The 24523-nt window shown below is 38.3% G+C and overlaps 1 protein-coding gene across 1 annotated transcript; it reads right to left on the minus strand.

Moving 5' to 3' along the window:
- Nucleotides 1-21092: 21092 nt before the first annotated feature.
- On the minus strand, nt 21093-22782 carry LOC149589644 (uncharacterized). Its single transcript, XM_089861809.1, has 5 exons — nt 22364-22782; nt 22122-22301; nt 21995-22066; nt 21636-21938; nt 21093-21572 (listed from the first exon to the last, which is right to left on the minus strand). The coding sequence occupies exons 1-5, from the start codon at nt 22414-22416 to the stop codon at nt 21308-21310; spliced, it is 873 nt and encodes a 290-aa protein (XP_089717935.1). The 5' UTR covers nt 22417-22782; the 3' UTR covers nt 21093-21307.
- Between the last annotated feature and the right edge of the window lie 1741 nt (nt 22783-24523).

The following is a 24523-nucleotide window of genomic DNA, read 5'->3' on the forward strand; positions in this document are numbered from 1 at the left end:
ATGGGTACTTGTGGGTAATTGTGGGTGCTTGTGGGTGCTTGTGGGTACTTGTGGGTGCTTGTGGGTGCTTGTAGGTACTTGTGGGTGCTTGTAGGTACTTATGGGTGCTTGTAGGTACTTATGGGTGCTTGTAGGTACTTACGGGTGCTTGTAGGTACTTGTGGGTACTTGTAGGGACTTGTGGGTACTTGTAGGTACTTGTGGGTACTTGTAGGTACTTGTGGGTACTTGTAGGTACTTGTGGGTACTTGTAGATACTTGTGGGTACTTGTGGGTACTTGTAGGTACTTGTGAGTACTTGTAGGTACTTATGGGTTCTTGTGGGTACTTGTGGGTTCTTGTGGGTACTTGTGGGTTCTTGTGGGTACTTGTGGGTGCTTGTAGGTGCTTGTTGGTACTTGTGGGTACTTGTGGGTGCTTGTAGGTACTTGTGGGTGCTTGTAGGTACTTGTGGGTACTTGTGGGTGCTTGTAGGTACTTGTGGGTGCTTGTAGGTACTTGTGGGTGCTTGTAGGTACTTGTGGGTTCTTGTAGGTACTTGTGGGTTCTTGTGGGTACTTGTAGGTACTTGTGGGTTCTTGTGGGTGCTTGTAGGTACTTGTGGGTGCTTGTAGGTACTTGTGGGTGCTTGTAGGTACTTGTAGGTACTTGTGGGTTCTTGTGGGTACTTGTAGGTACTTGTGGGTTCTTGTGGGTACTTGTGGGTACTTGTGGGTGCTTGTAGGTACTTATGGGTGCTTGTAGGTACTTATGGGTGCTTGTAGGTACTTATGGGTACTTGTAGGTACTTGTAGGTACTTGTGGGTACTTGTAGGTACTTGTGGGTACTTGTAGGTACTTGTGGGTACTTGTAGGTACTTGTGGGTGCTTGTGGGTACTTGTGGGTACTTGTGGGTGCTTGTGGGTACTTGTGGGTGCTTGTAGGTACTTATGGGTACTTTTAGGTACTTATGGGTACTTGTGGGTAATTGTGGGTGCTTGTGGGTGCTTGTGGGTACTTGTGGGTGCTTGTGGGTGCTTGTAGGTACTTGTGGGTGCTTGTAGGTACTTATGGGTGCTTGTAGGTACTTATGGGTGCTTGTAGGTACTTATGGGTGCTTGTAGGTACTTGTGGGTACTTGTAGGGACTTGTGGGTGCTTGTAGGTACTTGTGGGTACTTGTAGGGACTTGTGGGTACTTGTAGGTACTTGTGGGTACTTGTAGGTACTTGTGGGTACTTGTAGGTACTTGTGGGTACTTGTAGATACTTGTGGGTACTTGTGGGTACTTGTAGGTATTTGTGAGTACTTGTAGGTACTTATGGGTACTTGTAGGTACTTATGGGTACTTGTGGGTAATTGTGTGTACTTGTGGGTGCTTGTAGGTACTTGTGGGTGCTTGTAGGTACTTGTGGGTGCTTGTAGGTACTTGTGGGTGCTTGTAGGTACTTATGGGTACTTTTAGGTACTTATGGGTACTTGCGGGTACTTGTGGGTACTTGCGGGTACTTGCGGGTACTTGTTGGTACTTGTGGGTGCTTGTAGGTACTTATGGGTACTTTTAGGTACTTATGGGTACTTGTGGGTAATTGTGGGTACTTTTGGGTGCTTGTGGGTACTTGTGGGTACTTGTAGGTACTTGTGGGTGCTTGTAGGTACTTGTGGGTGCTTGTAGGTACTTGTGGGTGCTTGTAGGTACTTGTGGGTGCTTGTAGGTACTTGTGGGTGCTTGTAGGTACTTGTGGGTGCTTGTAGGTACTTGTGGGTGCTTGTAGGTACTTGTGGGTGCTTGTGGATGCTTGTGGGTACTTGTGGGTGCTTGTAGGTACTTGTGGGTGCTTGAGGGTACTTGTGGGTTCTTGTGGGTGCTTGTGGGTTCTTGTGGGTGCTTGTGGGTACTTGTGGGTGCTTGTAGGTACTTATGGGTGCTTGTAGGTACTTGTGGGTACTTGTAGGTACTTGTGGGTACTTGTAGGTACTTGTAGGTACTTGTGGGTTCTTGTGGGTTCTTGTGGGTACTTGTGGGTTCTTGTGGGTGCTTGAAGGTACTTGTGGGTGCTTGAAGGTACTTGTGGGTACTTTCCCCGGGTACTTGTGGGTGTTTGTAGGTACTTGTGGGTGTTTGTAGGTACTTGTGGGTGCTTGTAGGTACTTGTGGGTACTTGTAGGTGCTTGTGGTTACTTGAGGGTGCTTGAAGGTACTTGTGGGTACTTGTGGGTGCTTGTAGGTACTTGTGGGTGCTTGTAGGTACTTGTGAGTACTTGTGGGTGCTTGTAGGTACTTGTGGGTGCTTGTAGGTACTTGTGGGTGCTTGTAGGTACTTGTGGGTGCTTGTAGGTACTTGTGGGTGCTTGTAGGTACTTGTGGGTGCTTGTAGGTACTTGTGGGTTCTTGAGGGTACTTGTGGGTTCTTGAGGGTACTTGTGGGTTCTTGTGGGTACTTTTGGGTGCTTGTGGGTGCTTGTGGGTACTTGTGGGTGCTTGTAGGTACTTGTGGGTGCTTGTAGGTACTTATGGGTGCTTGTAGGTACTTGTGGGTGCTTGTAGGTACTTGTGGGTGCTTGTAGGTACTTGTGGGTACTTGTAGGTACTTGTGGGTACTTGTAGGTACTTGTGGGTTCTTGTGGGTACTTGTGGGTTCTTGTGGGTGCTTGAAGGTACTTGTGGGTGCTTGAAGGTACTTGTGGGTACTTTCCCCGGGTACTTGTGGGTGTTTGTAGGTACTTGTGGGTGCTTGTAGGTACTTGTGGGTACTTGTAGGTGCTTGTGGTTACTTGAGGGTGCTTGAAGGTACTTGTAGGTACTTGAGGGTGCTTGAAGGTACTTGTAGGTACTTGTGGGTGCTTGTGGTTACTTGTGGGTGCTTGTGGGTACTTGCCCCGGGTACTTGTGGGTGCTTGAAGGTACTTGTGGGTACTTGCCCCGGGTACTTGTGGGTGTTTGTAGGTACTTGTGGGTGCTTGTAGGTGCTTGTGGGTGCTTGTAGGTGCTTGTGGATGCTTGTAGGTGCTTGTGGATACTTGTAGGTGCTTGTGGATACTTGTAGGTGCTTCTGGGTACTTGTAGGTACTTGTGGTTACTTGTGGGTGCTTGTGGTTACTTGTGGGTGCTTGTAGGTACTTGTGGGTGCTTGTAGGTACTTGTGGGTGCTTGTAGGTACTTGTGGGTGCTTGTAGGTACTTGTGGGTGCTTGTAGGTACTTGTGGGTGCTTGTAGGTACTTGTGGGTTCTTGAGGGTACTTGTGGGTTCTTGAGGGTACTTGTGGGTTCTTGTGGGTACTTTTGGGTGCTTGTGGGTGCTTGTGGGTACTTGTGGGTGCTTGTAGGTACTTGTGGGTGCTTGTAGGTACTTATGGGTGCTTGTAGGTACTTGTGGGTGCTTGTAGGTACTTGTGGCTACTTGTAGGTACTTGTGGGTACTTGTAGGTACTTGTGGGTTCTTGTGGGTACTTGTGGGTTCTTGTGGGTGCTTGAAGGTACTTGTGGGTGCTTGAAGGTACTTGTGGGTGTTTGTAGGTACTTGTGGTTGCTTGTAGGTACTTGTGGGTACTTGTAGGTGCTTGTGGTTACTTGAGGGTGCTTGAAGGTACTTGTAGGTACTTGAGGGTGCTTGAAGGTACTTGTAGGTACTTGTGGGTGCTTGTGGTTACTTGTGGGTGCTTGTGGGTACTTGCCCCGGGTACTTGTGGGTGCTTGAAGGTACTTGTGGGTACTTGCCCCGGGTACTTGTGGGTGTTTGTAGGTACTTGTGGGTGCTTGTAGGTGCTTGTGGGTGCTTGTAGGTGCTTGTGGATGCTTGTAGGTGCTTGTGGATACTTGTAGGTGCTTGTGGATACTTGTAGGTGCTTCTGGGTACTTGTAGGTACTTGTGGTTACTTGTGGGTGCTTGTGGTTACTTGTGGGTGCTTGTAGGTACTTGTGGGTGCTTGTAGGTACTTGTGGGTGCTTGTAGGTACTTATGGGTGCTTGTAGGTACTTGTGGGTGCTTGTAGGTACTTGTGGCTACTTGTAGGTACTTGTGGGTACTTGTAGGTACTTGTGGGTTCTTGAGGGTACTTGTGGGTTCTTGAGGGTACTTGTGGGTTCTTGTGGGTACTTTTGGGTGCTTGTGGGTGCTTGTGGGTACTTGTGGGTGCTTGTAGGTACTTGTGGGTGCTTGTAGGTACTTATGGGTGCTTGTAGGTACTTGTGGGTGCGTGTAGGTACTTGTGGCTACTTGTAGGTACTTGTGGGTACTTGTAGGTACTTGTGGGTTCTTGTGGGTTCTTGTGGGTACTTGTGGGTTCTTGTGGGTGCTTGAAGGTACTTTTGGGTGCTTGAAGGTACTTGTGGGTACTTTCCCCGGGTACTTGTGGGTGTTTGTAGGTACTTGTGGGAGTTTGTAGGTACTTGTGGGTGCTTGAAGGTACTTGTGGGTGCTTGAAGGTACTTGTGGGTACTTTCCCCGGGTACTTGTGGGTGTTTGTAGGTACTTGTGGGTGTTTGTAGGTACTTGTGGGTGCTTGTAGGTACTTGTGGGTGCTTGTAGGTACTTGTGGGTGCTTGTAGGTACTTGTGGGTGCTTGTAGGTACTTGTGGGTGCTTGTAGGTACTTGTGGGTTCTTGAGGGTACTTGTGGGTTCTTGAGGGTACTTGTGGGTTCTTGTGGGTACTTTTGGGTGCTTGTGGGTGCTTGTGGGTACTTGTGGGTGCTTGTAGGTACTTGTGGGTGCTTGTAGGTACTTATGGGTGCTTGTAGGTACTTGTGGGTGCTTGTAGGTACTTGTGGCTACTTGTAGGTACTTGTGGGTACTTGTAGGTACTTGTGGGTTCTTGTGGGTACTTGTGGGTTCTTGTGGGTGCTTGAAGGTACTTGTGGGTGCTTGAAGGTACTTGTGGGTGTTTGTAGGTACTTGTGGTTGCTTGTAGGTACTTGTGGGTACTTGTAGGTGCTTGTGGTTACTTGAGGGTGCTTGAAGGTACTTGTAGGTACTTGAGGGTGCTTGAAGGTACTTGTAGGTACTTGTGGGTGCTTGTGGTTACTTGTGGGTGCTTGTGGGTACTTGCCCCGGGTACTTGTGGGTGCTTGAAGGTACTTGTGGGTACTTGCCCCGGGTACTTGTGGGTGTTTGTAGGTACTTGTGGGTGCTTGTAGGTGCTTGTGGGTGCTTGTAGGTGCTTGTGGATGCTTGTAGGTGCTTGTGGATACTTGTAGGTGCTTGTGGATACTTGTAGGTGCTTCTGGGTACTTGTGGTTACTTGTGGGTGCTTGTGGTTACTTGTGGGTGCTTGTAGGTACTTGTGGGTGCTTGTAGGTACTTGTGGGTGCTTGTAGGTACTTATGGGTGCTTGTAGGTACTTGTGGGTGCTTGTAGGTACTTGTGGCTACTTGTAGGTACTTGTGGGTACTTGTAGGTACTTGTGGGTTCTTGAGGGTACTTGTGGGTTCTTGAGGGTACTTGTGGGTTCTTGTGGGTACTTTTGGGTGCTTGTGGGTGCTTGTGGGTACTTGTGGGTGCTTGTAGGTACTTGTGGGTGCTTGTAGGTACTTATGGGTGCTTGTAGGTACTTGTGGGTGCGTGTAGGTACTTGTGGCTACTTGTAGGTACTTGTGGGTACTTGTAGGTACTTGTGGGTTCTTGTGGGTTCTTGTGGGTACTTGTGGGTTCTTGTGGGTGCTTGAAGGTACTTGTGGGTGCTTGAAGGTACTTGTGGGTACTTTCCCCGGGTACTTGTGGGTGTTTGTAGGTACTTGTGGGTGTTTGTAGGTACTTGTGGGTGCTTGAAGGTACTTGTGGGTGCTTGAAGGTACTTGTGGGTACTTTCCCCGGGTACTTGTGGGTGTTTGTAGGTACTTGTGGGTGTTTGTAGGTACTTGTGAGTAGTAAGTTACCACACTTTTAGGCATGCAAATTAGCCGAAAATGATCCAAATTTGCATAATTCAGAAATCCCACTTTTAACCATGCCTGAAATGATCAAAATTTGCATATGCGCTCAGAATTTGTATTATCACACCTGTCAATCAAAAATGTTAATAAAAGCAATTAGTACATTGATGAATACGTCATTAGCAATAAATAACTCGACAAGTAAACATGGCAATGTTAGCACCCGCTTACGATTCCTTTTACATTACTTTACCTAGTAATGCCTCCATGCAATTATATCCTGAAAATACTAAAACAAGTTATAGAACTGAACTACCTACAACGTATAATTTATCGGATGGAAATTGGGAGGTTGGATTGTCGGAAATAAATATGCCTTCCAAGTGGGATAACATAACTGATTGTTTTGATGAATTTGTCGTTAGATCGGTGGATCTTGATTATGAGTATGAAATTGGTGAAGGGGGTTGTGGTAATTTGGGTAATATAGTGAGGGGACCTAACGACGAACCTACTAGTATATACCAAAAATTATTCGAAACGTTTAAACAGTCAATAACAACAAAAGCTAGGGATGATATAAATTTTGAAGTAATAACGAAAGAGGGAATGACATTTATGCAAATTAAAATTAGCGGAGACAAACAAACGGCTATTAAGTTTACTAAAGAATATGGAAAAGTACTTGGAATAGCGGAATTAGATTGGGATCGATGGATTTTTCGGGAAACATATATAGCTAGTAATCCTTTAGACATTGCGCGGGATCAATTAGATACCAGAAATTTGGGTAAATTCCAAGTCAAACAATTTGTTCCAAGGGATCGAAATAGAGTCGTTGACGTTGATAAAGATGTTAATAAAGCATCAATCGAAACGAAAGCTTACACGATACCTCACGGAACGTATGAAAGTATAGATACTGTGGTCGAAGCAATGAAAATGGTTTTACCCGAATCGAAACGAAAATATTTCGATTTTGTGTATAATAAAACAGGAACAGTAACAATCAAATGCGGGGTTGGTATTGTTAAAGAGAATACCCCATGGAATAAAATAACCAAAAATGAGGCTAAATATATGGATTATTTTTCAATTACATTTCCAAAAGATAATCCCGGATTAGGTTACATGTTAGGATTTGATAAGAGTCAAGTAGACACTCCGTTGAGGAACAATACGGAAAGTAAACATCTCGGAGATATAAATAGAGGTGTACAAACCTTATTCATTTATACGAGTCGCATATACCCCCAGGTAATAGGTGACTCTTGGGGTGGGCTTTTACGTACAATTCCAAGACCTGAAAACAGTCGAGATAATAAACCTCACGTGTTAACATTCAATCCAATTAATTATTATCCAGTACGTACACCCAATTTTAATTTAGTTGAGATTGATATAAAGACAGATTCGGGAACGAAAATTCCATTCAAACTCGGAAAAACTGTTACGACTTTACATTTTAGAAGGATTCGTAATCACTAATAATGTCTGTACGGAATAGATATTATAATTATTATTTACAACAATCGGTCGGGGCGTTTGTTGGGCCAGTATTTCAAAGAGGAAATGGATTAGGATCGATATTTAAGAGTTTAGTTCGGTTCATAACCCCCATACTCAAACCAGCAGCAAAAGCTGTTGGACGAGAAGCGATAGGTGTCGGAAGTAGATGGTTTGGTGATATATCAACGGGAGCAGATCCTAAAAGCTCTTTCAAAAAGAATATTAAAATTGCGGGGTCTAATTTATTACATAAAGCGGGTGATAAAATAGGGGAAGCGCAATTTGGGAGTGGAAGGCGTAAAAGAAGAAAAAGAGCCAGTAAGCTAGGAAAGAGAAAAGTGAAAAGAATAAGGAAGAAGTCTGATTTTTTAGCTTAAAGAAGACTCGATAAAAATCAAAGGGGGGGGTATAAAAGTAGGGAATATACGCGAGTAATAATTAGTTTACGCTTAAGCAGTGACAAATAAAGTTATACAAAAAAATGGAAGGAATGATGTCAGAATTAGATTTGTTCGCTAAACCCGTCTCTAATTTGAATATTGTGGCCAGTAACGATATACAACTACAAACTGTTAATGCTATAACGGATGGTGGTCCATTGGAATTTTTTATTCCCGGAACTCCTGATAGTTATATAGACACTTCAAAAATTAAACTGTACGTTAAGGCTCAAATATTAGGATTTGATACAACTGATAATAAATGGAAAGCTATCGCGGGAAGCGATAAACTCGGCCCGGCTAATTTAACCTTATGGAGTTTATTTGATCAAATAGAAGTTATGTTTAACGATACTCAGGTTCAAGTCGTGAATAATTTGGCCCCATATATCGCTTATTTCGAAACAATGTTAAATTATGGGAAAGAAGCTAAAGACACGCAATTGGCGTTAGAAATGTTTTACAAAGATACAAAACTATCAAATACCGATTCACACCATGCCGATAATAACGGAATGAAATCTAGAAGAACTAGAACCGGAGCATCTAAAATATTTGAAATGATAGGGAGATTACACGTTGATGTATGTAAGATGAACAAGTTCTTATTGAACAACGTTGATATAAAGTTTAAATTTATTAGATCAGCGGATACTTTTCCAATAATTTATCAACCTGGTGCTCCTGCTGCTCCGCCCCAAGGTGGTAACCCTCCTCCTCCTGATCCAATTACTAATTATAAAATCGTTATTAAATCAGCTTCTTTATTTGTACGGAAAATAAAACCAAACACTGAAATTATGTTAGCACATGCTATGGTTTTGGAAAAAACACCGTGTGTGTATCCCATTAATCAAACTGTGGCAAAGTATTTTAGTATCGAAACCGGGAACAGTGACACGATAAAAGAAAACTTATTTTTGGGTAGAATTCCTAATCGAATGATTATCGGATTCGTTAAAACATCAGCCTTCAATGGGAATTTATCTCAAAATCCATTTTATTTCGAACACCTAGATTTGAACTTTTTATCAGTTACGGTAGGGAATAAAATTTATCCAGATCAACCTTTCACACCGGATTTTACTCAGGATCATTACTGTAGGGAATACGCGACCTTATTTACGGCTCTAGATATGTATGGGAAAAATAAAGGAAACTACATTAGTCTTTTTGATTATCCTAGAGGTAACACTCTATACGCTGTTGACTTTACTCCGGAAGAGCAGGCTAGTGCCGAGCATTGTTCTTTAGAAAAACACGGTAGTTTAAGGTTAACTATACGTTTTAAAAGACCACTCGCGTTTGCGGTAACAGCTATAGTATACGCCGAGTTTGAAAACGAGTTATTAATAACGAGGGATCGTAACGTTTTGTACAAACTAGAGTGAGAGTATGGACGAGTACGTTTATTTACCAACTCGAAAAGATAATAATCTTCTCGTAACAGTTAGAAATAACAAAATACACGTAACTATCGTCGGTAATTGTTGGGATTTTAAGGAAATTAAAAAGGTGTTGAAAGAAATATAAAATTAAACGTCTCCAACGAATTAGCGTCAAATGATCGCGTGAAAATCATGAAACAACAACAGTACAATCTCTCCGATAAACAAACTATCGAGATAGCCGAAGCTGGCGATGATCTAATTATTTCCATTTCCGATAATGCGAGAACGGAATATATGGTTACTATTAGTAACAAAGTATATCAAAACTTATGGTTGCTGGTGGATTATATAAACTTGTTTTTCCAAGACGTCTTACCTCGCTTCCACAGTACCCTACCGGAAAATTTTCAAGTTGAAGGTTACGTATCCGGAACCGGAACAAAGTATATCGACATTCGACAATACGTATGCGAAAATTCGAATATTCATCGTTACGATTTACTATGGATGGCTACTTGTAAAGGATTTTGTTTAAATAAAACCACGTGGAATCGATTGAAACAAATAAAACCGGAATTGGACCGACAATTGGAAATAAAAGCCAATACCAAGGAATTATTCAGAACAATGATTTTGCGAGACATTACCGAAAGTTTACTGGAAAAGACCAACTGCTGCGGTAATCTTAATTGCCAAGGCGAAATCGAGCATCACGTATCCTGCACCTCAAATTCGAATACGGACTTGAATATCCTACAAGCGATATCGATGTTAAATAAGACGAACCTGAAGAATGAATTTGAAAAACGATTTGGAGAGAAGAACGAAAATTTGGATCAATTATTTCTTATTATTACCGACAATGTAACGGAATTGAAAAGAGATGTTTTTTACAATTACGTTTGATAAATAAAAAGCTTATTCACAGATGGTTTCTTTCTTTATTTCCCAAATACCTTCAAAGATGGTTAGTAAACGAATAGCGCGTAAAATCGAAAATATATATTACGATCCGCAACATCCCGCGAGTTTAGGTTCGGTGAGAAAATTACAAAAAGCTCTACCAAATATATCAAAGGAAGATATCGAGCAATGGTTGATTTCCCAACCCGCGTATACGAAACATAAACCCAGAAGAAAATTATATCCTAGAAACCAAACTTACGTCACTAGTATGATCGAGGTTTTCCAATGTGATTTAATCGATCTACCCCAATTGTCCAAATACAATAACAAATATCGTTATATTCTAACCGTCATTGACGTCTTGTCGAGATACGCGTGGGCTTTACCGTTAAAAACGAAGGGGGCGAAAGAAATTATAAAAGCTCTCGGCACAATCTTTAAGCAACGTACACCATCGAGGTTAAATTCTGACGAAGGAAGCGAATTTAAAAACAAAAAAGTGCAAGCCTATCTTAAAAGTAAGGATATCCATTGGTACGCTAGTTACGGAAATTTAAAATGCGCCATGATAGAAAGATGGAATAGAACATTGAAAACGCGAATGTTTCGATTAATGACGAGAAATAACAATTATAATTACACGAAACATTTACAAAAAATTGTAAATGGATATAACGCTACTGTTCATTCAACAATCGGTATAGCTCCGAAAAACGTAAATATAAATAACGAACATTTAATATGGAAACGATTATACTACAAGAAGAAACGTACAAGCAACAAGCCAAAATTACGCAAGGGTGATTTGGTGAGAATTACGTCCGACAAAGGCGCTTTTGGTAAAGGATACACTGGATATTGGACGAATGAAATTTTTGTCGTGCATAAAGTACTACTACGTACTCCAACTGCTTACATAATAAAAGACGAAAACGACGAAATAATAAAAGGATCATTCTACGAGCCGGAATTACAAAAAGTTGCTTAATGAACACGGAAGAATTAAACCTTTTTTTAAGCACAGATCCTCGAACGAGACCCTACTTCATAGGAGTGTTCCCGAAAGATATTTTACCCGACCCACCAGAACGGAAACCCTATTGTTTCGTAGTCAATTCGGAACCATCCTCAAACGAAGGATTGCATTGGTTAGGAGTCTATATCGATACTAACGATAACGGTTATTTCTTTTGCTCGTACGGTAAAGACCCTAGTTATTACGGTTTTAATCTATCAAGCTACGCTTCCAATTGGTATTACAATAATTGTCAAATACAACCGAATAGTTCATTTACATGCGGGGGACACGTTATTTTTGTTTTAACAAGTTTGTGTTACGGATTTTCTTTTAATGAAATAATACGAGAATTGTACGACGTGAAAGATAAACCTTACAACGACGTGATTATTATGTTAAATATGTGTATACATTTATTGAATCAAGAGAAAAAATGAAATAAAATATTTTTTTTTTATTTTTAAAAAAATTGGTACATTTTCATTTAGACCATTTTATCGGTGTTTTGACTTTTCGCAATTTCATACCAGTAAGGAGACGTCTCGGGCGATAAGGATGACCGTCACCATCATCACCATCATCACCCTCCTCCGCCTCCGGTACACCTCTGGTATATCGTCGATGTCTTTTCGTTTTCGGAGTCGACGTGAGTTTAGGTCGTGGGAATGACTTCTTAATCGTCGAGGGCACCCTCGAGGGTGACCTCGGTGTTGACCTTGAGAGGGCCAGGGGGGTCCCTTGAGGTGATTGTTGTTGCGAAGGAGGCTGTTGCAATACTGAAAACGGATTAGGTGTTAGAAATTGCGGTGGTTGAACGGGTTGTTGTTGTTGTTGAACTTGGAAAACTGGTGGAATATTTGCAACGTTGACGTTAGGAGGTTCTATCAGGCTCTTCATAGTCAAATACTTTTGTAAAGTTAATAAATAATGTCGAAGTCTATCCTCCGAAGAGGTGTTTTGTTTTAAAATCCGACTCATTTCACGATCCAACTCTGTCGCTTCTTTTTCAGCTCCCGATAAAACAGCGGATTCGGGTAGTAATACCATTCGTTTCATCTCGCTAATGAAGTGATGGTAGATATCAATGTCGGTACCAAAGCAGCTATTAACCCGGGTAAAAATCCTCCCGCCTGTTTTATAAGAAGTTTCCGTTTGTTTTTAGCCAGACCTCTTTTATTAGCGATTTTTCTTATATATACTCGATGTTTTTTAATATAAATTCTATCCTTTTCGGGTAAAGGAATATTTCCCTTTAACAAATTATAAAACGTGTTGTGAACGGCTTTGATTTGACTTTGCTTGGCTTTTTTCAGTACCTTGGTTAATTTTCCTCCGCCACTTTGACTGGCGCGTACCAATCCACGAAAAAATGGTAAATGTCTGTGTAACGGATGACGTCCTCTCTTTCGAATTTTTCGTTTAAAATTTCTTTTTAATACTTTTTTTAACAAACTCGATTTACGCTTTCTCTTAACCATTCCAACTCCTCGAACGTTCCAACGCGAAATAAAAGACATACGGAAACGATAAATAGTTTTATATACAAATTTTATTTGTCATCACATACAATAATCATATTTCCTTCATGTGGAAAAATATTTGTTCTTAAACGCAAATCATCGTGAATGTTTTGTTTTAAATCGATACACAAGTAAGAATAGGGAGTACCCTTGGTAACAAAATCATACGCTCTAGTTACGAGGTTTTTATTATTCGGAAATATTTGTCTGCTCAAGTAAGTTATTTGAGACCCGTCTCGCGGATTTTTAAAAACAATTATGTACGAAGAGTTAAGACTAATGGTACGACTCTCTTTACCTTGACCAAAAAGATTTTGAGTTAAAAGAGCGACGGATAAATTTTTATGATGAGAGCCGACGCAAAATATATTAGCGATATGGGAACTATTATAACAAGAGAATGCCAGATCATCTATTATTAGAAAATTATTAATATTTTCATCCCAAAAGGAAGAATCATCCGGGGGGAGTCCTTCCATAAATTCAATGTTTTTAATTTCTTTTTTCGCAATGTCAAATTTCGGTTGATATTCTTTATAACAGTACACTATCCTGTCCGGAGGTGGTTCGATCAAACAATGGGCGTGTTTCAAAAGGTTAAATATCCACGTCGTTTTACCAGCCATAGTACTACCGGCCAGTAAAATTTGCATGGGGGCTTGGAATTTTATTCTACAAGCATCAAACATTTCTCAAAAAGTTTATTAAAATCGTCAATCCGTTTTTGAAATTGGAGTTTGTTTATTTCTCTCCAATTAACGCGATCTTCGTACGGAATAATAAAAACCACGGGGATATCGTCGAAAGTCACTTTTTTTCTTTTAGAGTTGAAATTCCGTGTTGAAAGCATCTATCGACGATTCGAGAATTAAATCGACGAAACTAGACGTAAACGTTTTGATGGATTCGTCAAAATATTCCACGATTTCTTCCTTTAATCTTCTCTTTTCCCCTTCTTCATCAGCCAGACTCACGTTAGTAATATCGAGTCCGAGAATATAATTACAAAATGGAGCTTGTTTTTGATGCACTTCGTGAGGATTAGTCTCATTCGATCCTCCCCAATCGAATAAGTTATGACAGCTGAAACACATGGTTTTTAAACCGTCGTTCAAGTAAAAGAGACCCGACGCTGCTAGTTCCGCGGGGATAACTTCCAACTCCGACGAATTGGAAGTCCAATGACCGTTAAATGATTTTAATCGTAGACTTTCACGATGCATCTTGCTTTAACGAGTATCCAAACGGATATGTTAAAAAATTGTCCGCGATTATTCTCTTATTAAAAGTCACGCCGAAACTTTTTTTCAGATTTCCTAAAAGTAGTTTCGCGCGAGCTTTGTCACGCACAACGTTAAAGGGGATTTCCAAAGTGTAACTAGTTCCCGGAGTGTCTAAAGCCGATTTGATCGAATCAAAGTTAATTATCTGTTCGTTTTTCCTGTTTAACGAAATTCCTTTCATTTTCGTAACGCAATGCCCGGTATTTGTTTTGTAACTGTACGATTTCGGACCCGAAGTAACGAATTCCGATATATACCCATTTGGAACTTCGTCGGTCCAATCACCCATAAATTGTCCGACGGGTGGAAGAAATTCGTCACTTTCTTTGTGAATAAATATAATACTATCCGTATCGCAGTACAAAACCCTTTCTTTTAATTTATTCAGAGTTCGAAATAATTCGATCCGACCGTACGAACTAACGAAACTCCCCAACACTGCCGATCCTTTGTAATATTTCGGGCAAAAATCTTTTTTGAATTTGTAGGTCATTAAACAAACGTCATCGTCGTTAATTGGCCGCATATCCGTTAATTCCAATGTCGGATCCATTATAATTTTAATGAAATCTTGATAATCCTTGACGAAAACCGATTTTGGTTTATCGTTGTTTAAGCAATGTCGACCCCATAACGAGTTTAAAGCTAATTTCGCCAACGCGCGTAGAGCTGAATTGTTTGTTACATCTTCGGGTCTAATTTCGATATCTTCTCGTTCTTTAATTAGTCTTAAATATTCCGTTTTTTCCTCGTCGGTGGTAACGTTGCGAGGCCAGCCAGAGTTTTGGATTTTTAGTTTCAAAAATGTATTAATGTAACTGCCGAAAAAACCAGGATCTTTATCCTTGATATAGGTGTACCTTTCGGGGTAATGGTGAACCTCGAAGATTTCCAATATAACGTAACCGGTTTCGACCGCCATGTATATTTCTGGGGTGGGCCAAATCCCTTCGAAAGCTCGCTCGGAGTCGTTATGCGCGCAGGCTGTTTGTATATCGTTTTCCACGCAAGTACGACACAAAGCGAAAAATAGTTTTTTTCTGGTTCGAATTGGTAATGCCGGTATGTAAGCGTCTTTCGGAGCTAATATTTTACAAGACATTACCCCAAAGTAATGATTCAAATCGAATGAAAAATCTCTCGTAATAATCTCCGGGTGATTTTTAGGATAGTCTCTGTTTTTACATACAAAGGGGTACAAACTACAAACATCGTAATATAGAATTTTTTCGTTTGGTTTGGTTTTATGATACAGCCTGAAGCATTCAGTACGACCACCGTATAATGCCGATCTTGGTCCTATCGGATCTCGAAAGTGTAACGAATCGCAAAACTTTCTTACCTCGATTCTGTTTTTCAACATTTCGTCAAACTCGCAACTCCATATTCTAACATATTCAGCGTTCGGTGCGTTACACATGATATCATCATCTCGATCCAGAGTTCTCTCGTATAAATTTTTAAACGTATCTTGCAATAACGGATTCCATTCGCCTCCTTTCGTATGTTTCGGACATCCGTGAATAAAATCTCCGTCAAATTGAAATATTATTTCGGGTTGAGAAGAATAACCATCTACCGGGTATCGTCCAATCTTCTTTTCCCCTTCCAACGAGAGAACCGATTGAATTTTTATTCCGCGTTCTTTTTCTTCCCACGCCAACCATTTTAAAGCAGATTTGCTTTGATTGTAGTTATTCCTGTAGCCGTTACACGGTACTACTCCGAGCGTAAATTCTTCCAAGTATTTATGAAGGAAAATATTCGTGCAGGCCCCCGCTATGGTTAAAGCGTTCATATTTAAAACATCGAAACCAGTTTCCTTCTCGAACAATTGTCTAAATTTATCCATACCCTGTTGTAAAACCTTAACATCCATGATAGTATAATATTCCAGTTCTTCGCGTAAATTATAGACCGATTGTCTCGATTTCGTCGCGTACCATTCGAGAAAATCTTTATAATCTTTTTCTTTCATATGTTCCGGTTGAAAATACTCTTTCGGCGGTAGTGGACCGACATAATCCAAAGTTTCTTCGGTGTGGAATATGTAAGGGAAAAATTCTTTTCTATTTTCGCCCAAAGGAAACGTCGCGGGGAACGATCTTAATGGTTGCGAGACGAAATTGAAAGAGTCGATAAATTTCATTTTTTGATTTTTCAAAAAAATGGCCAACATTTTGCTTCCGTCAAAAACAATATCCGGTATGATGTTCAATTTTAATAACCCACGAAGAATAAAGAACGAATCGAAACCTTTACTGTTATGGGCTAACAACGTAATGTTTTCAAAAACCGGTTTAGTTGCTTTAAGCCGTTTTGTCGCGTGTTGGAAAACCATTTCTTTCGTCCGGAATAAATAATTTAGAAATTTATCGACGCAGTCGAACCCCCGAAATATCTCGTACTCGTAATTGTTCCCTTCATTTTCTTGCATAGCGCTTACGAGTAAGACAGGGACGTGTTCGTTATTTTTAACGATCGATTCGGTATCGAAATAACAATATCTGGTTTTTTCGTACGTTCTCGAAAGAGGCATAACGTAACAACGGTTCCTCTCGTGTACGCGTAAACAGTTTTTACATGGTTTCGAGCAAGAGTGTTTTTCTTTCAGTTCTAGTCCGCATTTTAAACACCTTTTAAAGTTATCGCACGTTCCGTTAGATATATGAAAATTCAAACATTCTTCTCCTTTAAAATAACGATGGCATTTTCGACATTTAACAGGTTTAATTAGTTTATCTTCGTGGAATACATTTAAAGTTCTACATCTACTACATTTAACTCGAGTTTCGCAAAAGTGATTATTCTTTTGATTAGTTCTGTGAAATACTTTTAAACATTTAGAACAATAAGATATACCGCCAAACATTGTATGCAATTCCTTAACTACATGCACGTGATCATTAACTAACAATAGAAAAATTTGTTTTTCCTTGAAAGGTCCGACAAAATATTTTTCTAAATTATCAGCTCTGAATATAATAATTTGATATTCGTTTAAGTAAGTTTGAAAATTTTGAATATCTAATAAATTAACGGTATCCGGAGAAATATTAGCGTTTTTATATAATTGCTCCGCTTTTTCTTTTTGGAGGGGGTGATTACATTTTTTTATCTTTCTAAAATAATTAATTGACTCGTTCGATGTTTGATACTTTTCATTCGTATTCTTTTCGAATCTCTTATCAGCCAAATAAATTCCTATCACCAAAGCTCTTCCAAAACATAAGTTATCGGTATTGTCAATGTAAATATAATTTGGACTCGTTTTTATAAACGTATCCAAAATTACTATATTTCTATTTTTTAACGATTTTGTTCGACGTCCAACGGGTACGTCGCAATGTAAAAAAATAACGTCAAAAACTAAAGAGCTTTGTAAATGGAAATTTCGATTTGATTGGGCAACTTGACTTATAGCTCCTATTACTCTTTCAGCCGTTAATTCATTAATATTCATAAACCTTAAATTTATCGGACTATCCAACTCATCCGAACGAATACAAAATCTAACTCTATTATATCCTTGCTGGTTGCGTAATAATTCAAAGAGTATGGAATTAATTATACTAACAAACGTTTCGTTTACTTCGGTTAATTTAATTCGTTCTAAATTTTTAAATTTAATTTTACATTCTACTTGATTACATTTGTATTTTCGAGATTTTTTATCTAATATTTTTTCGCAAGTATAAAATTGTTTAGGGTTAGCTTTAACACTTAAATTTAGCGGTTCTTCATTTTCGGAATCGCTCGAACTACTCATCTTTAAATGAGTAAGTTTATCAAATTGTTTAGAGTTTTATATATTTTTTTTTCGTTTTTCTTCTTTTTCTTTTAAATCGATTTCGAATCTGGCTTGTAACATGTGTGGGCAAGGTGCTAGTTGTTTTCTGGTGGGATGATTTTCCGGTCCCGAGTAGTCCCTTTCAATTTCCTCGAAAAAATTACGTCCAGCGATGGGAACGTTTCCACACCTCATTCCTGACCGAAAAACAAATCTGCATAACGGTTGTTCGTAGCCATGAACAGCCATTGGATGATTGTCGGCTCTCCATCCAGTCAAGGCGGTAAGGCAAGAAAAACAACGAACGGTTTTAGGACTAATGCAATAAAAACCGCTAGCTGCCATGTCATCCACGCTAATACCTTCGACAGACCATATCTTGAACGTAGATAATCTATTAACTTCGAGTCTCATAGCCATCCCATCCACCATGTAATAATTGTCTTCTTTTTTTATGTTAAATAGTAGTAGTAATTGATATATTGGGTATATAGTATATATAGATACGTTAATAGATATACGAGTAATAGATATTGGGATTCCATATTGATTAATTATTCGTTTTTGTTAAAAAACGAATAAGTTTTCGTGATCTTGTCGGGATTATCGATGATATGCTTGGCGATCTTGTTCACGATAGATCGAATTTGTTTACATTCGACGCTATCTTTAGACGCGACAAATCTTAATCTTCTTCCATCGCATTGCCAAATATCTTTATTATCTCTATCTTTTATATCCTCGTACTTGTATATTTGAATATCGAAATAAAAATCGTCATGCGACGCTGGTAATGAAGTCACGTAACTAGCTAAACCTCGTTTAATATCGTATCGAGGGACAATGCCGGTTTTTTCGATAGTATTTTCCTCTTTAACGTTTTTAATTTGCTCAAAAATATCTATCTCCTCTTCATCATCAGATATATTAAGTTTTCGCTTACCGAGTGAAGATGCCATAACGAACGTCGAGTGAAGAACGAATGAAATATCCGAAAATCCCGAGAGTTTATATACACCGTCTCCGCCGCCCCCGGGGGAGGGGGGTGACACACGGCGTCCCCGCGCGCTAGCGCGCGGGGAACGCCTAATTATACGGTTAAAAATATTTTTTTTCCCAGTAATAATTACGATAGGAATTCTCGTAGATAATTATAGCCTCTATAAAATTTTTTAAAAGTTAGAATTCTCATGGATACGATACCTCTTGGTTATAAAAAATATATTTTGAATTCTCGTCGTTAATGATACCTCTTGGTTATAAAATATATTTTGAATTCTCGTCGTTAATGATACTTAATGATACCTCTTGATTATAAAATATATTTTGAATTCTCGTTGTTAATGATACTTAATGATACCCTAGGTATATACAATGTAACAAAAATAATTGCTGGCTACGGGTATACTTTTTAATGATGGGTAGATATACGATTTCAAACACCTGGATACCCCTAGGTTATCAAATATATTTTTTAAAAGTAATTTACCGAGAATTCTAGTCGTTAATTATACTTAATGATACTTTTAGGTTGTAAAATATATTTTTTGTATTACAATGTATCAAAAATAATTGCTTTTTTTATCTGGCTGCGGGTATACTTTTTAATGATATTAGATATACGATTGGAACACCTGAATTCCCCTAGGTTACAAAATATATTTTTTAAATTACATTGTATCAAAAAAATAATTGCTTTTTTATACGATGCACCTGGGTGTAATTACCGAGAAGTATTTTTTGCTTCGATTTGGGTGGAGTTTATGTAGAAGGCTAAAAGACGCTTTCCAATACACGTCCTACACAGATGGAAAGCTTTAATTGTTATTTAATGGTTTTATAAAAAACGAAAAAGTGTGGGAATTTAAACAGGGATTTTTCGGGGGAAAGGTGCTCCGATCTTAAAATGGATGATATTTTTTGGAAAAAGGTCGAAGGGTCAAAATTATACTTTCAAAAATCACGTGTGAATTCTCCCAAGGTTTTTATTTTCTCGTAATTATCAGGTATAAGAATTTCTATCGCTTAAGGGTAATATTATGGAATTTTTAAGTGGAGATATTTTACTATAAAAAGACCCCGAGTTTTTGTTAGGAAAGTCAATCGAAAGTAAATGTTTGAAACTGCACTGCTCGTTCCTGAATAAAAATACCCGTGATGTGTTGTGAGTAATACTATTTTTATAAAAATATGGCTATGTTTCGCGATTTGAACTTACACTTAACAAAAAGCGGTGTAACGGTAACTGTTTGTCCGCGGGGACGAGACGTAGAACCAACAGTTATTGTTGAAAGTGGAAACTTTATTTTAATACCGTATAAAATATGGTACATCTTGAACAAACGTAAATCTGAATTCGCGGCCTGTATGCAGAAATCGTCAATTAAATTTTTACGTTGTCAGAACATCTATATATCTATTACGAATTTGGGTCTTGTCTTTACGTATGACGAAAGCGTTCCAGTAACAATTAAACCCGAAGTATTTGCGCTTATTATGCAAGACCCCATGAACGGGTTTATTTCAACCCATATTAACTTTATTATTAGTCAAAGAATTTTCATAAAAAATATGCTACTCACCTTTCGAATTCTTTTGGGTGATTTTGAAAAAAAACTATTGGATGTTAAACGCGAGTATAAAACTACCTTACACGCATTTTGCAGCACGTTAAATTTAACCGATCTGTTAAAATCTTTCGAAAATAATTTACGTAATCCTCAAAATATTCAATGTGTTTTAAGCATTCAACAAATGATTTCGTACTGTTTAATTGAATTTTAAAAAATCTTTTAATAACATGTAAAATTAAAATACAACAATAATAAATGGTATATATTTGGAAAAAGTTAATATTTTTTTTAGAAAAAGAGTTAAACATTTAAAGGATAATCAAAAATTTCCATAAATGCCGTATTAATATCATCGGGATGGCCGCGACAGGGGTAATGAATATTAACCATAAAAACGGGGAAGCAAATACCCACTATCTTATTATAGCGGGGACAGGATAGAGTTCTACAATAGAAAGCCTTTGAAATATTTCTATCGATTTCAGACACCTCTCTTCCTTTACAAACGCAGCACGGTACGAATGCGTATGAATGAGTTTCGAAGATTCTAAAATACATAGCTACTTTTACTTAACTATAGTTTTTAATGGTACAAATATCACTTACCCTGCAGATGCCCTTTCTACCGCTAAAGCCGCTGTAATTTCTAACGGTACTTGGGTTCTATAAAAAACACTCTTAAGAAACTAGAAGCTTAAAAACAACTAGTAAACTTTTAGCTTACAGAGAGTCCATCTCCTGTAACTGCGGCTGAGGATTATCTTCTGGGAGACCCATGTTTTTTAAGACTTTCTCGGATGAAGCGTTAAAAGAAAATGATAAAGTTTTCCCCTAGATATCTACTATTTAAAGAATTATTATAAGGCGTTGTCAAGGATAACAACTTTCCTAGCTTTAATTTTTGATATTCGAGAGGCTCTTGAAAAACATTGGTTACAGTGTTCGTATTTTAGTGGGGATTTTTAATAGAATGTTTAAGCTTCATATAAATGACGAGACATTTTTTCTTAAAAACTTATATATATATTTTATTCATTTATTTGATAGACATAATTAGGAATATTTCTAAGATAGAGAGGTGAAGCGAATCTAGAATTGAGAAGAAGGTCAATAGGCAAGTAATATTCATAGTAGTTGAGACAGATAATTGATTGATAGAGAGGACAGTCTTCGTGGTTGCAGAAGTAGAGCTTGTAGTGCGTAGTTTGAAGTTGATATTGGATTGACAGAGAATAGTTCGTTGGAGAGTAGTTTTTACAGCGAGGACAGGGGGTGATTCGAGAGTACATGTAGCTATAATAAAAAATATATAAGTAAAATCGGTTTTTTAAAACAAAAAAAGGTTTTTTAACTTACTTTAGATCAATTTCGTCATCCGTGGCGTGTAGGTCTTCTTGTAGAAAGTAATTGTAGGATTTAGGAAGATGGGCGTTGTTAATGTAGTAAGAGTTAGTGGATGTTTGATAGATATTAACTGGATGGAATTGTCCTTCCATCCAGCTGAGACAAATTAATGTATGGTAGAGAATACAGTTGTGGTTCATGCAGTAAAATAATTTAAAGGATATAGTATTAGTATTTATTATTCCGGAAAAGGTACGAAAATTATATTGGAAGTGGTTACAGGATGAACAGGGAGTAATATAAGAATACATGGCGCTGTAAAAATCTATATTAATTTCGATTAAAATTAACAAAATAGTTTTTTAGCTTACTCTAAATTAATTTCTACATCTTCGGTATCTGAATAAAATGCATTTTCATTCTCGTCATCACTTTCGGATGCGCTATATAAAACAGTATTAGTATATATCTTGCTAGATATAAGACAAAAAAACTTACGTTTCTTCAGATGATTCCGTAGAGACCACATCCGGGTCGTCCGCTTCGGCGAACATATCAATACTCGCGATTAATTCGTTTATTTCCTCCTCCACTCCATCTGGGATATCATCTTCCTCGAGGATGATGATTGGATCAACTTCCAATTCATCATCGATATCCCAGAGTTGGGGTAGAGCGCTATATATAAAATAGATCCGGTATTAAAAAATAATTTTAACTTGCTAGCTAAAATAACTTACAATTCCTCAGCCGGTTGAACAGCGTTTGAGTCAAAAGATTTTGCTGGACACATTTTTTCTAGTAGTACTCTAGACTTTGAAGATATTTTCAAACTTAAAGTTTTTTTGCGTTATGATGTGAAACTTTGAAATCCGTTCAGTTTATATATGAAATTTTCAAGGTTGTTAGCTTAAGAAGTCTAGTTAGGAATTTGTAATGAGCGTCGAGGTCATCCCTGGTTTTCTTAGAAAAATATTTAACTGTTGGTTTTTTATGTATTAACGACTTTAAAGAAGGGTCCATATTAATGAGCGTCCCTATCGAAAAATATTTATCAGTCGTTTTAAGAAGGGTGCATATTATAAATGTATAATTTTAAAAGAGGCCCTCACAACGTGCGTGTTTCTTATAAGATATTATTACTTTCCACAGACTTGAATGAAAAACAATTTTCGGAATTAAATACCACAGGCCAAACTGAGTTACAGAGTGGTCAGGATCTAAACTGTCTTTTTTGTGAAAAAGACGATATTGCTAGTTTCTCATCTATTGGTGGTGAAATTCATTACTGCGTTAACAATAATTGTGAAAAATTTAAAAAAGCCATTTATAAACAATACGGTAAAGTTTTAATCACCAATATTGAAAACGCTTACGCGATTCTGGACAATAGTTTTTTTTGTATCAATTGTAACCAGTTTTGTTACAAAGCTCAACGTCAAGAAAAAGAATGTTCATACTGGGATAGTGAAGAGGAATCAAACTATTATTTGTGTAGCTTCCCCAAAAAATGAGAGAAATTTATTCGTACAATTTTAATGAAAAAAATATTATTGAACATGATTGTAAAAATAACGTACCTCGGTTAGGGACGTTATGTCTAATCGAAATTGAAGACAATCGTCAGAAATTTGCGGGAAAGTATAAAATAACTCACACAGTGATTAGAAAACTCGTTTGCGAAGAAATTTTGAAAAACAAGCGGGAGAGTTATGTTGTAGAACTATCTTGGGTCACTTTCTGTACAGTTGACTCATTATGTCAAATCGATACGGTTGATTGTGGTATTTACATCCCTACAACGGAGTGTAAACTAGGTCGGATTCATAAGTACTATAACAAACAAAACTGGCGTTGTCAACATCGAAAAGAGGCGGCCTACGTTCTGGGATACGTTTGTCACGACAGTGAGGCTGTTCAAGCAGTAATTAACACGGCGATTGTTAAAATCATTTACGAATGCAACTCTACGCTGACGTATAAAAACCCATTTCGCAAGAATTACGCAACATCTAACAGCTTCAGCTCAAATTTCTTGAAGCTGTTATATATTAGTGTTGTAATCGATTCTTTACGGTTCGGCAATTCCTCTAAATCATCCTTATCAAATACACTGTCTAGATTTAGGGATACATTTTTTAAGGTTCGATACTCTTTTTCTAAAACCGGTCACTTTCGTGACAATGTATCCATTGATAACGTGTCTGAAGTGATTTTTTCAAAGAATGCCACTAACAAATCTTACGAAGATTTTCAAAATGCCAATCCATCTTTCCTAGAACTTGAAGGTGAAGATTGGGATTGGTAAGGATTTGCAAGATAGTGAACCATCATTTACCTTTTAGTGAAATAAAAATTCAAAAAATGGATTCCGGGGTTGGAGAATGCATGCATCACATGGTTTTTGGTTCAAGTAACAATATAAATTATCGATTTTCGAGTTACGCGTGTGGCGAAGCTTTTTGTATTAAATCACAAGCTGCGAACGCGATACCTCGGTTAGGTACGTTATGCCTGATCGAAATTGAGGACAATCGTAAAAAGTTTGAAGGAAACAATCTAATATCGAAGTATGCTATTGCTCAACTTGTACACAGTGAAATGTTAAAAAACTTGTGGACCAACAACATTGTTAAAGTATCTCGTAACCGATATGATTTTTGGAGAGATGTAGTCTCGATCGATACCAGGGATTGCGGACGTTACATCTTGACTACGGAGTGTAAACTAGGACGTTTACATAAATACAACCCTCATGAACTTGATCAATGTCAACATTCGAGTCAAGCAGCGTACGTTTTAGGGTATGTGTGTCACGATCAAGCGAGTGTTGAATCGGTATTAAACACAGCAGTTATAAAACTTTTGTATGAATTTAACACTCGTTTGATCATAAAGGA

This window comes from Phalangium opilio, unplaced genomic scaffold (genome assembly GCF_054372755.1).
Source record: "Phalangium opilio isolate 3A_F unplaced genomic scaffold, DU_Popi_V2 ptg000521l_1, whole genome shotgun sequence".
Taxonomy (NCBI): domain Eukaryota; kingdom Metazoa; phylum Arthropoda; class Arachnida; order Opiliones; family Phalangiidae; genus Phalangium; species Phalangium opilio.